Source organism: Astatotilapia calliptera, chromosome 18 (genome assembly GCF_900246225.1).
Source record: "Astatotilapia calliptera chromosome 18, fAstCal1.2, whole genome shotgun sequence".
Taxonomy (NCBI): domain Eukaryota; kingdom Metazoa; phylum Chordata; class Actinopteri; order Cichliformes; family Cichlidae; genus Astatotilapia; species Astatotilapia calliptera.
In genome coordinates, this window is record NC_039319.1 from 34944664 (window position 1) to 34961432 (window position 16769).

The 16769-nt window shown below is 40.7% G+C and overlaps 1 protein-coding gene across 1 annotated transcript in view; it reads left to right on the plus strand.

Moving 5' to 3' along the window:
* The first annotated feature begins 3185 nt into the window (after window positions 1-3185).
* The window catches only part of gad3 (glutamate decarboxylase 3), a 34786-nt gene continuing 21202 nt past the window's right edge, over window positions 3186-16769 (plus strand). The window contains exons 1-5 of the mRNA XM_026150915.1: window positions 3186-3226; window positions 5339-5443; window positions 10710-10816; window positions 13690-13825; window positions 15927-16017. Of these exons, the coding sequence (XP_026006700.1) occupies window positions 3205-3226; window positions 5339-5443; window positions 10710-10816; window positions 13690-13825; window positions 15927-16017 (461 nt within the window). The 5' untranslated portion in view covers window positions 3186-3204. The remainder of the gene's footprint in view (window positions 3227-5338; window positions 5444-10709; window positions 10817-13689; window positions 13826-15926; window positions 16018-16769) is intronic.

Here is a 16769-nt window from a genome sequence, read left to right on the forward strand (position 1 = left end):
TGGGGGAGGCTAGTGGATGAACAGAGGTTGGTGAGTCTAAGGCTGGCGGATCTACGGGCAGAGCTAAAGATGGTGACAACGCTGCAGCCTGGGCTAGTAAAGCTGGTGCCTGAGCAGGGGACAGGTCAGCTAGCCTAACTAGGGATAATCCTAGTGCATGAAAGGCAGGATCAGGAGGTGGATGAAGTGGTGGAGTGACAGGTGGAGAGGCTAGCTCTTCCGAGCCTCTAGCGAGGTCAGGCTGGGTTCCGGCTGCCCTCAGCCTGGGCGCTGGGACAGGCACGGGAGGTGGCTGGACACCAGTCACCCCCACCCGAGAAACAGGAACGGGTGTGGAGACAGACTGGGTCACAGCTGCTCTCGTCCTGGGAGCTGGCACAGGTTGGGGTGTTACACGGACAGGCTGAGCCTTAGCTGCCTTCACCTGAGAAGGTGAAACAGGTGAAGGGGAAGGCCGAATCTGGGCCACCGTGCTGGCAGGAAATGGCTGAGCGATGGGTGAGGAAATAATGAGGGAATGGGAGAAACTATCAGGTTTAGCGGGGATAATGCCTTTAGCAGTGGCTTGTGATGGTGGAATAGTCTCTTTGGAGGCAGGATGGTGAGTATTAATTGGGTAGTCCAGAATATAATCATAGTACACAGTCTTTGGCTTAGGTGGATGGTGAACAGTCTCTGGATTATGGCGAGGTGAAAGAAAAAAGTCAGTTTTGCTCACCACCGGATGCTGCTGCTCCAAACAGGAAACGTGGTGGCAGCGTGAACCTCGCCTACTCTTAGATGTAGTAGCAGGCGCGGTGAGCGACAGAGCCTCCATCGAGGCGAGATGGGAGGCAGATTTGCGGCGCCCTGGCGACGTGGAAAGTGCGATGAATGGGGCAGGCGGTGGGTGAGCGAGGAGCGGAGTGGCGAGAGAGGGAGCGGCCGAAGCCCGGTGAGAGACACCCACTCTCTGAGGCGAATACTCCGGTACAGGTGAGGCAGCAGATGGGAAAACGCCATTTGACCTTAGAACTGAAGAAGCTTCTCGGATGAGAGGTGAAACGTCTTCAATAACTTAAAGAAGTCCAGACGCTTTTCTTTGCAAGCTCCTTTGAATAATCTGACTAATGACACAAGCTGACATTAATGTAGATGGGCTCAGCAGGTAACACAGCCCTTTGTGTGGTATAGATGGCCTCAGAGAAAGGACAGGCCCTGGTGTGCTTTAGATGGCTTAGTCAGCAGCACAGGCCTTGGTGAAATGTACATGGCCTCATCCGGCAGCACAGACCCTGGTGAGGCTCTGTTTACTATTTGCTGGAAGCCCAGGTCCTGGTGTAATTAAAATGGCCTCAGCAAGCAGGAAAGTCCCTGGTGTAATGTAGATAACCTCAACCAGGAGCACAGACAGTGGTTAGCTTTAGATGACCTCATCCAGCAGCACAGGCCCTGGTTAAATGTGGATGGCCTCATCCAGCGTGCAGTAAAGGCTCTGGTGTGGTGTAGATTGCCTCAGCCAGCAGCCCAGGTCCTGGTGTACTGAAGATGGCCTAAGCATGCAGCACAAGCCCCCTTGTAAAGTAGCCCCCATCACTGGCTGGTGATGTTGCTGACATCACCAGCCAGTGTGGAGGAGAGGAGGCTTGACGACATCACCAGCCAGGGCAGAGGAGAGTGGTTTCCTGACATCAGGGTAAAGGAAAATTCGCTTGCTGAACTCATCAGCCAGGCCAGAACCGAAATCACCAGCCAGGGCAGAGGAGAGTAAATTACTGACATCACAAGCTACGACAGAGGAGAGTTGATGGCTTACATCTCTAACCAGGGCAGAGAGGAGGAGGCTTGCTGACATCACCAAATAGGGCAGAAGAGAGTGGCTTGCTGACCAGTCAGGAGGAACTGAAAACATCAGAAAGGGCAGAGGAAAGTGGTTTGCTTACATTACCTGTGAGACTAGCGCTGAAATCACCGGCTAAACATGCCTCTACTGCTCTGATTGCGTAGGGGCTCAGAGAAAACTATAGATGGTAACAGATGACTAATATGTGACATCGTCTACCAGCATCACTTTGCAGTCATCCTATAGACTACCATTTTAGTAGCTTAGAGACATTCCCTCGTACCACCATTCTGCAATTCAATTCAGTTCAGTTTAGTTCAGTTCAATTTTATTTCTATTTCGCCATATCACTACCACAGTTGCCTCGAGACTCTTTATTTTGTAAGGTAAAGACTACAACAATCTGCAGGCTCCTCTTTACTTCACATTCCACCTCTATAGGACTACGAACGTGTGTAAATGTTGGATAGATAGCACTTACTTAGAAAAAAACATTTTTAAAAAGTGCTTGGGCAGATTGTATAAAGTGCTTTGTGAAGAGAAAAGGGTTTACAAGAGCCAGTACATTAATCACCTGAGTGCACAGTGAATCTACCTCCGGTGCTCCTGGCCTTACTTCTCTTCAACCTGGCTTCATCCACATACATTATATCTACCTTCCTTCTCTCCTTCATATCAACCAGCTCTCATAGTCTCCACTTTTAAAATCCCTAGTCTCACCTCCAAAGTCCATGTCTCATTGCTTCTGAACCACCTTTCCCTTCTTTGTTTTATTTTGGCGAGCAGTAGCACAGTTTCCTCCAGGACATTTTTGGCCAGCAGCACTGGAGGGCAGCCATTGTTAACCCATGCCCTGAACTATCTGCTATGGACATGTCATTCTAGATAATTCATGTTTAATATAGCAAAGATTTTATGCCAGATACTCTTCCTGATGCAACACCCGTGGCTTGGTTAAATGTGAATCAGAAATTGCATACACCTAATGATAATCAAATGTGCATCACAAATACTAAAAATCTGCTCATTCAAGTTTCAAGTAAATATTTATCCAAGCCTTTTTATGTTTTATAATCAAAACCACACGCAGGTGTGCTTGTTTGAAACTATTTACTCACACTCATAGTAGCATTGTGTGGGCCACACCTTATTTTGCCTGCAGTCCTTTAAATGCAGTACACTGACTAGCACAGTGTTTGTATGTCTTAGGTTGTATGAACTTAGAACTAAGTAACCGTATTGTTTGTTTATCCAGTTTATATTCTCGCTAAGAAAAAGTGAAGCTGGAAATATGTTTCTGAGGATGTCTTTTTAATTTATAGTGGGATGCAACCAAGTTACTTTGAAACATATTTCAGCAGTTGACTCTGATTTGTACGGATATGAATTTCCTAAAGCTGTCAGGTAAGAGACATTGCTTTCCAAATACATGTTTATTAGATATGTTGGACTTTAAGATTTTTGTTTTTGAAATATGCAGTTTCACTTGAAGAGTTTGTCATGTTAGCTGCAGAGATATACACTCTGTTCAGAAAGTATTTTTAGTGAAAATACCATGTGTAGCTGTCATATACATATGTCTCTCTCTCTCTCTCTCTCTCTCTCTCTCTCTCTCTCTATATATATATATATATATATATATATATATATATATATATATATATATATATATATATATATATATATATATTAGGGGTGCAACGATATTCGTATTGATATTGAACCGTTCGATACAGTGCTTTCGGTTCGGTACCCATATGTATCGAACAATACAACATTTGTAATTTATTTTATCAACTTTCCTTCTGACGATGCTGTCTGTGTTGAGCGCTCAGTGAATCTGCGTTCGACTACTCCGCCTAGGCTGCACTGTCCAGCGCAGATCCACTGAGCGCTCAACACAGACAGCATAGTCAGAAGGAAGAGCGCAGGGCACCTCCCCCACCCTCATTCAGATCTGGCGTTTGGAATTACTTTGGTTTTCATGTGACGTATGACCCTGAAGGTAAGCGAGTCATGGACTAAAGTAAAACAGTATGTTGGATGCACCATGCAATGCTCAATTACATGGGTGGGAACTAGTGTGTTAGCGCAGTTAGCTCGTTAACGTGTTGGCCGTCTAGCCCCATGCACGGGGCGATCGGCGGTAGCTCGTTAACGGAGATTTGCCGTGTTGTGGCGTTAAGGTCATTTCAACGAGATTAACCTGAATGCACTAGTGGGAACACAACGAATATGACTGCACATTTACGCCGACATCATCCTAGTGCAAAGACAAGTGGAAGCAGACCAAAAAAAAGCAAGCATGCTACTAACTTTAGCCGAGTCATTTAGACAGCTGTTAGCACGTGATTCTCCTTATGCTGCTGAGAATATAGCCCAGAAGAAGCAGATAGTATAGCTTGTATTTTGGAAAGAGACATTTCTCTGTAATAAACTCTCTTTTCCAAAGATGAGTGATTCCTCAATCAGATACAGGGCTTGCAATATCGCTAGCCCGACGTCCTGGGGCTAGCGATTTTTCCAGTCGGGGTACCAAAATCTATCTCTGCCCTGCCCGTCGGGCTATTGTAGGAAAAATATATGTCAATGCTTTTGCATTCTTTCAGAAATGTAGCTGGGTAATTATGTCATTGGCATCGGTGAGCCACTGTCAATATGTGACATATTGAAATCGCGTTTGAATTTGCGCTTGTTTTTTTGCTTTCACTTTGCAATCGTGCGAACTGTGTATAGAGAGCGACAGCACTGATCTGTGAGTGATGATAATTTGCGCACCAATTCCTCTGACATCGTCTTATCAATCGTTAGCTTACTATGCAAACATGACAAGTGAAATCTCCCGCAGCTTAAACATGTGAGAGGTTGATCGCGCAGAGAATCGCTGAGCTTATGTGAGTGTGTGTGTAAAAGCAGCAGGATTTATATTTCAGTTCTGCTGAGCCAAATAAGACAGGTCGGGGTGAAGAAGTGACAGCCAAAGAAAAGCTTACCACAAAACGGAGAAGTTATGACAAATCAGACTATGAGGCAAAAAGAAAGTGCAGCTTTATGGTTTCATGGACAAAATAATTTCTGTGGCTGCAATATGACGAGCTAAATAACCAGGGCTGCACATAAGTGGTCCGCAGGTGCGCATTCGCTGTCAAAATAAAAAACACGCACAAGGGTTAGGGTTAAATTTAAAAACTGTACTTTTGAGTTGAAATATATATATTTATAATTTTAATAAATGACAAATTAAAAATGCATGAACATTTTTTTTGTATCGAAAAAATATCGAACCGTGACACCAAAGTATCGAACCGAACCGAACCGTGAATTTTGTGTATCGTTGCACCCCTAATATATATATATATATATATATATATATATATATATATATATATATATATATATATATATATATATATATATACACACACACACACACACACACACACACACACACACACACAGTTTCAGTCAGTTATAAGGAAAGCCCTCCAGGGATCATCTTCCATATTGTGATTTCAGACAGGGACTTTGGTGAAACAGCTAGCACGGACAAACCAAAGCGGAGCTCAGAATTTAGTGAAAGAAAACTGGCACCAGCTGACTTCAGTGGCATCTACAGCAATGGTGAGAACACAGATTCGTACAGGTCTGGTCTTTATCATCACAGGAAGAGCAAGTGAAGATTCCAGTTAGCAACATTTTAATAAATAAATGATGGGTGGTGCTGTCACTTGGTGTTGGCTCTCTCTGCTGTACAGTCTCATTTACTCTTTCTGTTACATCTCACAGTGGTGTAGCCCATTTAATAAAAATGTTTAGATAATGTCCTATTACACAAATCTGGCCAAATTTATTAAATCCCCTGCAAAATAATTGTCCATGGTTGAGACCAGAAGGCAGAGTTGCAGTCTTACATGCCTCTCTGCAGCTTCTCTCCTCCTGTTATACTCCCAAAACCCCATTCCTATAAAGACTGTGTTTGACCACTTAAAAACAAACCAAATATCATCAAACGTTTATTTCAACATTAAAGAAATAACAAAGAAAGTAGAATATGATTTAATAATTCATCAATATATTGATTTATTCTGCATTACAGAAACCTGGTTACAGCAGAAGGATTATATTATTTGACATGAATCAACACCCCAAGTCATACTAACTGTTAGAATCCTCGAAGCGCAGGCAGAGGAGGAAAAGTGTAAACAACTTTATTAATCAATCATAAAGACCCAGACATATGGAGAGAAATTTACCTCAAAAGTGTTATGAATTCATACAATATGAACATAAACAAAGATTTATCAATCTGTACTGTGATTTGTGTGTAATTTTTGAGGACTCGCATATGCATGCTCAAATCCACGCACAAATACACAGATATGTGACAACGTGTTTGACCCCAACTATAATAAATAGTGATCATTTACACACAAATGATTAAGTTCTGCTTTACTTCAGGAGGCCCAGATACCCCAGGTTTACACTGGGACAGGAACACGGCTTACATTTGTGTATCTGTGTGAAGTTGACAGTGTGATATTTCTCTCAAAACCCCACATGGACATTCGATGTGATCTGTGTGTTCTGTGAAGTTTTTATTTATCATTCACCTGGTCCTTATACAGAGTTTCTGTCTAATTTCTCAAACTTATATTGTACTGATGTAGTGGATTCAGTGATTTAGTACATCTATGTAGATACTGAAAATGACATCCTCAACATGGCATTTAATCTATTACTACTCAACTGGCTCTCTTAAAATGTTAAAGAACCCACTTACTACTTTAATCATACTCTGGATCTTATTCTCACATATGGCATAGAAAGTGAACATTTCTAAGTATTTACTGAAACCCGGTTTTGTCTGATGATTTCTTTGGTTTTCATTGGAAGGTTGGTGGTTTGGTCTTTGGCTGGTGCAGTCATCATGCCAAATATCCTTGGGCAATATACTAACCCAAGTTTCATCCACCAAAGTGTGAATGTGTGTTAATGTTAGATAGAAAACACTTAAAAGCATAGAAAAATGTGTTTGAATGAATAGGTGAGTGAGGCCAGTTATGTAAAGCAAATTGTGTAAAGTAGGTAAAATACTCGATTTAACACAGTGCAGAGCAGCTACCTGAACACTGCTCGGACAGAGGCCAATTATCTTTTTTAACAGTATTAGATCTTCACATCATACAACTCTGGATACTGTGGCTCCTCTGATAAAGAAAGCATCAATTCAGATGCTTTCTTCCCTGGTAAAACTCTCAAATGCACATGCAGTCTGTTAGTAAGATGGCACCAGTGGGGATGGCTGCCATCACTCGATGTTCTCCTCAGTTTTGCATTTTTCTCGTGTAGCGCTATTTTTTTAGCATGCAATGCACTGGTCACCTATGACAGATACTCTTTTAGATGTCCTCAAATATTCACAATCAGGAACCACACCAATTGACTGTACGTGGGTATGGAAAAACCGCCGGAGGAAAGGGTTGAAAAGACCTCGAGTCCTGGTCAAACTGAGGAACAGACAACAGCATTCCCCACTTCCCAGCATTCTTCTAGCTAACGCCAAGCTAGACGAACTACGTCCTGTTAAGGACTGTAATGTCTTTCATTTTACAGAGACATGGGTGGATCCCATTGACCATTGTTCCAATGGACCTTTCTGTTCTTTCAATAACCGTTAGGACTGTACAAAGTTGGGTAAGTGCAGGGGAATTGATGTGTGCATAAAACAGTGGTGTGTGGATGTACAAGCAGTTTCATAAGGGTTCTCTCCTGATCATGAACACCTCGTCTCACCGTTTTATCTGCCCAGAGAGTTTACAGCGGTGTTCTGCACCACTGCTTGCATTGCCCCTCCACACCATGATACCATGCTGCTGACGTAGTGGCAGATGTCTTCACAGACATCTTTAACCTCTCCCTGCTGGTGTCTGTAGTCCCCTCATGCTTCCAGAATAACACTATCATCCCTGTTCTGAAGAAACCCAGTGTGAGCTCCCTCAATCATGATTGCCCAGTAGCACTCACCTCCATGGTTATAAGCATACAGTCAAAGCTCATATCACATATTCACTGCCTGCTACACTTGACCCTTTTTAGGTTGCCTACAGGCCAGATAGATCCACAGATTATACAACAGTGCTGGCTCTGCACACCATTTCCTACTTGGACCATAAGAACAGTGGACTCATCTCTGTGCTAGTCCTGCTATTCCTCAGCGCAGCGTTCGATACTGTCGACCATAATATCCTATTAGAGCAATTAGAGCATGCTGTAGGTATTACAGGTACTGTGCTGCAGTGGTTTGTATCATATCTATCTAATAGACTCCAGTTTGTGCATGTAAATGGAGAGTCCTCTTCACACACTAAGATTAATGGTTGGACCAGTTCTGTTTAATGCTCGTTTTGCACTAGAGGTGTCAAACTAATTTTACATCACAGGCCACATACTGCCCACTTTGATCTTTAGTGGCCTGAACCAGTGAAACTCCTCTTTCTGTCAGTGTAAAGAAGTTACATTTGAACTGTTTTTCTGCATAATAAAAAAAAAGTTGCTGTGACAAAGAAGAAATCTGTCAGCAAGACTTTGAACTTCAATAAATAAATCTGTAAAATTACAGAAAAGTTTCTGGTAGCTCATTGCCCAGACTGCCCTTTTCTTAACTGTAGTCATAAAAAAAAAAGGAAATTTCTATAATAGTAAGTGAAACCTTTCTGCCATTTCATTGTTTATGACTTAGTTACTTAGTGTTTTATGAACGGCCATAAGGGAGGTTTTTATCATTAGGAAAAGCTGTAAAACTTGTAAAAATACAGTCAAAAGTCCAAAGTTTCTGTTGGTGCTTATTTGTGGTGAGCAGCAGATCAAACAAGTTAACAATTATAAACGGCTTCAAACACACATTCAGGCCTGTGAGACTCATTTAGACACTCAGACAATGAGCCATGGCTCAGTCTGAAACCTGAAGCCTTTTGTCCTCCACGGTGGAAAATGGCTGAAGATAAAAATGGGTATCACTTTAGCCAGCTCCTAATTTGATAAATTCTGCACTTAGGTTTGCAGTCTCCAACGTCATTGAAATTCGTTTCTTTACTTTTTCCCAACACGCTTCCATTTAAATCTGACTCCCCCGTCTCTCTGTGTAGCTGTCTTCAAAATGTCTGCCCCCCTTTCTTTTACATAATGGTATGATCCCATCTATATTTGTATTGGCCACATGGTGTGCCCATCAAAATAAAGTCCGGCTCCTGTCTGCATGAATATGGCTCCCAAATACCAATAAAAATCATATTTTGCATGTGTTGGGTTGTATGGAAGCCCCAAACGCAATTTCATTGTTCTTGACAATGACAATAAAATAAATACTATATAATTGTGGAAATTTTTCCATTTAAATAAAGCCTGCAGACGAGCGGTGAGCGGTAGCTAACATTCTTTGATCCAAACACACAAAGAACAGACAACCAAGCTTGATGAAGTCCCTGCATGACCGCGGGACAGACGGTCAGCAGAGTCTCACTGAGCCCAGCATGGCTCTCAGTTAAATACCTTCTTCAGGAACAAAAGGCAGTACACAGCTGTTTCACACCTTAAGGTTCACACTCCCTTGCTACCTACCAGAGTCCTCAAAGAGACAAAAGACTGGTCCTCTGGAGTTCCTGTTTCCCCCAACATCCTTACTACACCCCCTACCATTTGTCTTACGTATGAGTGTCAGACATGTTAAAATCCAGTGGCACCAAGGCATTACAATAACATGATTAATACATAAGTGAAAGAAATTCCTATACAATCGGTTGGTTACAAGTATAGCGCTTCAACATGCAACAAGAAGAAATGGGAGTGAGACAAAATATTTTCTGAGCATGTAATTTATTGAAAACAACATTTATACTTAAACTACAGCTTTTTGTTTATGATTTGTTGTTCAGTTATTAACTCATGTGCTGTAACAGTCTACACTACCTTCGACTGCACCGGCTACAGGGCCTGTCTAGCTACAGATATTTCAAGGGCACGCAGCTGGGTCTCCAATTCAGTGATCCTGGCCTCCAGAGCTGCCATCTTGTCTCAGAGTGATGCTAAAAAAATATTTTGTGCATTTATTATGTCTAAGCTGGAAGATTGTAATTCATTATCAGCATGTCCTAGTAACTCCCTGAAAAAAGTCTTCAATTTAACCAAACTGCTTCAGCGAGAGTACTGACAGGGACTAGAAGGAGGAAGCATATATTATTTCCATATTAACTTTACAAGGTATTGAATAATCAAACCCCTTCTTATCTTAAAGGCCTCACAGTACCATATCGCCCTAATAGAGCACTTGCTTTTTAGACAGCTGGTTTACTTGTTGTTCCTAGGATATTTAAAAGTGTAATGGGAGGCAGATCCTCCGGCTTTCAAGCCCCACTTCTGTGGAATCAGTTCCTAATTTGGATTCGTGACACAGACACCCTCTCTACTTTAAGATTAGGATTAAAAACTTTCCTTTTTCAGGCGGCCCTGAGCCAGCACTTAGTTATGCTGGGATAGGCCTAATATACTGGGGGCTTCCCACAACTTGTCCACAAAGATGGACTGTTGTTGTGATTGGGAATTATATAAATAAAATTGAATTAAACTGAATTTAATTGATGTCTGACTATTTTCTATAGAATATTTAATCAATTTCTTTTTCTAATGACCACATTCCATTAACCAAGACTTTTCATACCTATAGTGGTGCTAAGGCATCAAATTGTTTGATTGGAAACACTGGCTTTGGTGCATGCTTCATCTTACAAGTAACAAATAGTATTTAGGCACCTGACATTTATGAAAGGATTGTGTGTGTGTGTGTGTGTGTGTGTGTGTATGACTGTGTGTGTGTGTGTGTGTCTGTGCGCAGACCTGCTCCCAGCTTCAGGCGGTGAGGAGATGACCAGAGGATTTCTGCAGGAACTGGTTGGCATCTTGTTGGGTTTTATCTGCAAGTCTAATCAGAGGAGCTCTAAGGTACTGTTTCTATTATTACTTTAAACAGTTGTACTTTGATCAAAGTAGCTTTCTCTGTACGTGATTCAGAATACAGCAGTACCCCTATTCACAAGTGCTTGCCAGATCAGGCACATGATTAATTTGCCAAACTTTTTTTTGTTTCTTTTGTCAAATACTCTTCCTGGTGCAACCCTAAAGGGATTGTGTCTTCTCCTGGAATACAACTCGTGATCTTTCCCTTGATAGACTAATATGTCAACTAGGGCCGAACAGTTTTAGAAATGATCTAATTATGATTTCAATTCAATTCATGATATTCTTCAAATTAAGCTTCAGCACAAAATTCACAATGTACAGTAAGATTTACAAACATCACAGAAGATGACATCATACCATCAGAGCATTAAAAGCTATTAATATGATGTAAGGATGAAAACTAAAGGTAAGAAGTGCTTTCAAATGTATTTATTAACAAGAAACATGCATGTGCATTCTTACTCTACATTTTTCAGCTCTGTTACTACTTTTTCTTTACACTCTGCATATAGCTGTGGGATGGCAACCTGGCTGAAGTAGATGCGGGAGGGTATCATATATCTTCTGTCCAACATGCAAAGGAGGTTTTTAAATCTGTATTTAGTGACCGTGTTAACAAACACCATGTCCTTGACAATGTAATATGTTATGGCATTTGTTATGGCCTGATATCTTTTGCTGCTCTCATCAAACAGAGTTCAGCTGTCAAAAGATGCAGTAATTATAGACTGTTTGCTACAATGAACCTGAGCGCCACTTTCACTAGACTTTTCAGCAGACTTTTTTGTCATGCACTCCTCATGCAAATGCCTGTGGTGATTTTTCAAGTGTCAGTATAAGTTGGTTATGTTTCCGCTACATGTTGCAACTTTAATGCAACAGGTGTTGCACAGTACCTGTTTCTGGTGCACATCTGCAGCCTCAAACCCGCAATACTCCCAAATGACCAACATGCTGGTTTTTGAGAGGCCAAACGGACTGCAACTTAAAAAAAACACCAGCAATAAGAAAAACGCTGAAAAAGCACACAGAACACAATGGAAATGGGAAAAATTACAACAGAAATAAGAAAAAACTGATTTCCAAAAGCACAAGGGAAGTGTTTCTGGGAGATAATAACCTGATGGACCTGTTCCAGGAACCCAAAACATGATAGGTGTGTTTTATCATGATTCATATAATACTGATGACCAAAATATGCTAAGAATTGCGATGGGAGACACTTAAGAGAAGTGGAGGATCTATCGGTTTTGTGAGGAAAGAAAAGATGAGAGGTAAGTGTGTTAGCCTAACTATTAGCCTAAAAATCTGTCATTAGTATTATATGAATCATTATAAAGCACACCTACCGTGTTTTGGGTTCCTGCAACTGGTCCGCCGGGTTATTGTCTCCCAGAAACACTTCCCTTGTGCTTTTGGAAATCTGTTTTTTCCTATTCCTATTTCCGTTGTCGTTTTTCCTATTTCCATTGTGTTCTGTGTGCTTTTGCAGCGTTTTTCTTATTGCTGGTGTTTTCTTAAGTTGCAGTCCGTTTGGCCTCTCAGGGCCACCGTAGAAATCTCCTAACTGCGCTTCTGGTTCGGCTGAAGCCATCATCACATGTTCAGATTTCAAAGCGTAAGGGGCCAGCTAGTTTTGATTGGTTAGCGTGACCTGTCCAGTAGCATGCCACTTCTGATTGGTGAGCTTGGCAGGATGGTAGAGAGATGACATGTGTGTGTTAAAAAAAAAACATAAAAAACCTACAGATCCTGGGTCAGTTAGGAGTGCTACAAAAAACGCAGCTTTGGTGATCACGTGATCACTTTGTCTGAAATCGCAATTTTGATCAGAAAACGATAAATCGTTCAGCCTTAGTGTAAACCATTAGTGTCCTAATATTCTTCTTAGTAGTGTAATGCCAGTCTGGAGTCCACTGTGACAACTTTCCAGCAGTGTGTTTGACTGTAAAACATGGACTTTCTGTTTTGCACACTCCTGTTGTCACAAAGTCTGTGAGGAGGTGGAGTCAGGAAGCCAGCAAGGCTCTGCATAACTCCTGACTGGGACACGCTCTGTGATCCAAATGGTGAATATGTCAACAGCATCACAGACTGCATAATTAACCTATATGCATTTCTGTGGGGATCTTCCCAACTAGAACTGTACACTGTTTTCCCAGTAACAAGCACTGGATCAACATTACTTAATTGCCTTTTTCTCACCATTTTTGTAGCAACACACTACAACTACACTACACACTACAACAAACCTGTAGGAATTAGTAGAACCAGCTTTCAAGGCTTAATCAACCTCCACTACTGCAGAACAGCTTTAAATTGTTGACTCACGTTGTTTTCACTGAAAAAGGCCTTTTTGTATAATTCTGAAATGTACATTCTTTTTTGGTTTTGGGTAACCTTACCTTTTTTTTAAACCTCTGGCAGTTCATCACTTACCTTTGTACCATTTCAAGCTATTCATTGGACTTGAACGACTTGAATTGCAATAAATAACTCAAAAAATTGGGGTGTTCTAAAAACCTTTGGCCAGTACTGTATATACAGTAGTTTTACAGGTTATTCTGTGTTTATAGAATTACTTTAATATCTAAAAAACTAAAATAATAGTCATTAATTTCAAATCACTTTGTCTATTTGTAATATATGTAAAGCACATGTATGCTGTTAATCCTGTTTTTCACTTTTCACTTCTACCTACTGGCAAAAAATGTAATTCTTAATAAAATGATAGAGGAATGAGTCCCCATATTAAAATCCCAGCGAAACTGACATGATTGAAAATGTTTTTATGTATGTGTAGGATTTAAAATGTGTATGATTTTAAAATGTAAAAAATAGTATCTACCATGTAGGTGCTGGACTTCCATCATCCTCATCAGCTAAAGGAGGGACTGGAGGGCTTCAGTCTTGACCTGCCAGTACAACCAGAAACTCTGGAGCAGTTACTAGTGGACTGTAGAGACACCCTCAAATATGGTGTTAGTACAGGTATGGGAAGTACTAAAATATGTTTATTGTGTCAGGTCTGAGTTCTTACCTACAGATGTGTGTTTCTTTTGCAACTTAAAATACAAAGAAGTTCTGTTCCACTCAACAATGGAGGATTTGTCTCTATGCAAATTACGTTACCTGGATCACTTGAGATTCAGATGTGCTCAGTGTGCCATGCAATCTGCTGAAGTGCTTCTGCAGGTCCTTGTTATTAATACTTAATTGTTTATGTATTTATTTTGAAAAATATAATTGGTTTTTAGCACACTAAACAGCAGTGAATAAGCCTAGTTTTGTCCAAGTGCTCCAGCGAATGTAGAACCAAGTCAGGTTTTGAGTCACAATGTAGAACCATAACTTCTTTATGCAGTCTACATTTTCCTAATGAACCTTGGCTGCAAATATTTGCTTTCCCCACTGATTAGTACAAAGAACCTTTTCTAAAACATTTGATGGCAGGAAGTGCGTTGGAAAATATATTACTTGTACTTTCTGACCTTGTTCTCTGTCATTTGTGGAAAATGCAAGGAACAATTTGTTTTTCAGTGTCTTATGGAGTAGTTTGTGGCATAGCAGCATTATAAATTAACCACAAGCTAAAAGAAAAAACATTTATAAAAAAAACTTTCATATTTTCCAACACTGCCCTTACCTTTAATATCTCAGCTGCCATCACTTTATCAGTGTAAACAGAAGGAGTAATAAAATACTTAATAATATTCACCACTGATGCTGCTTCTATGGCTAAGGAAAATTTCACCATGAGATTTCCTCTTCCAATCAGCACCGTTATCCTCAGTCCTGTGTATGATAGTGACATTGAGTTTTTAAGATCTCACCAGACTAGACTGAAAATGTTTTTGCTTGATTGAAACTCTCTTTATTAGCGAAGCATTCCTGGTCCAAGTTCTCCCGTGTTTTTCGTATACAGCAGATAAAGTAATTATTGAGCATGTCACAAGTTTTCTAAGAAAATATATTCCCACTGCCTCGAAATTCTGACCAGATGTGGGTAACGAGCCAGGGGGGCACGTTCGTCAACAACAAAGTCGTCAATCCTAAATTTGAAATCCAGGTTCAATTTTTCTTCTAATGGAGATGATATGTTTTAACTGAAGAGACTTGCAAGGAGACATGAGTGGAGAAGGTCCAGTAAAAGAAAATTGTGTCTGTAACCCTTGGATCAAAAATGGTCCCTAGGTGAATGGCAAACAAGCATATGGGAATCCCGAGGACACCACTACACCACTCTAATCAACCTTATGCATTTTATCTATGCTGTCTAAAAAATTGCCACTGCATTATTCATCGGGAAACTGAATTTACTTTACCCAACCCACTCACCAAGAGCCAAACATTTAAAAGTCAGAGGCACCTTCGTGGGATGCTGGCAAGTCAGCCACTCCAAACCCAATGCACTCAAGCACACATGCACGCACGCGCACACCCAAGCACAGCTGCCGAAATACTGTAAAATGATGCATGCACCAAAGTTACTCTTTTTATGCCAGTGTTTCCAAACAAACAATCTGATGCCTTAAGAGCACCACTATAGGTATAAAAAGTATTGGTTAACAGAATGTGGGTTGTTAGAAAGAAATTGATTAAATATTCTTTAGACAATAGTCAGACATCAAATACATTCAGTTTCATTCAGTTTTATTTATATAGCCCCAAATCACAACAACACTTGCCTCAAGGTGCATTATACTGTAAGGTGAAGAGCCTAAAAGAATACAGGGAAAACCTCAACAATCATGTGACCCCTCTGAGCACGTCCTTTGGTGACAGTGGGAAGGAAAAAACCCTTTTAACCGGAACTGCTGGTGGAACAAGGCTTCCCTGTTACAGGGAATAATGAAGGACATTTCTGTTACTGTACATCTTTAATCACATTCTTTGTTGTCTTTATTTTATTGGAGATGTATAAATGCACACAAGAAATGTCAAACCTTAGTAGTAAAGTATTATGTATTATTTTATAACACACACACACATGCACTCATAAGCATAAAAACACATATATAAACCCCAAACAGAAAAAACCCACACTATAAAACTATATATACACTAATTCTTCTTTACTTATGTTTTTCAGGTCATCCACGTTTTTTCAATCAGCTCTCTTCAGGTTTGGATGTGATTGGTGTGGCTGGCGAGTGGTTGACCTCAACAGCCAACACGAACATGTAAGATCTCAAAAAAGTCACATTATACAAAAGTTATACATTGATTTGCATGTCATTGAGAAAAAATATTGAGGGAAATAAGTATTTGATCTCCAATCAAAACATGACTTAGTACTTGGTGGAGAAACCCTTGTTGGGAAGCACAGTAGAATACATCTCAGAAAATCCTTTAGGCTTCTTGGCTGCCTAATGGACAGATTTTCTATCCGGTTGTTCAGTCTGACGTCACTAGCCGTGTCGGGGCCTAAACTCCGCTGCAGGTCCATATATCAAACGATCACTATGGCATTACTGAGAGTTGAAAAACTGTCTAAAGTCTTTCATCTTTAATAAAATGATCAGAGTTTAACATCCAGGCATCCATGAAAACGGAATTTATGACATTTAACGGAGTTAGAAGTTAGCAGGAAGTTAGCTCGCTAGCTTCCATCTAAATACAATATAGCATGTCCTGACTGCAGGGTTTTGGAAACAAATTCAAACGTACAGCTCTGTTATCACTTCCAGCATAAATGAAGACAGAAAACTAAACAGCAGTGACGTTTGTAGGGTTACTGAAGTTGAGCTACCTGGTATATAATGATGTGCTACGTGACCGCTAGCGACACAGCTATGTTAGCATAATATAAACAAGCTAACTTTTTTCCACTCGATAAAAGTTACCGTGAGTGTTCTAGGTGGTCAGGAACAAATGTAATCGCATGGCAGGATGCTGTAAAAGGACCAAACTTCAGCCAGGAGAACAACTGAGA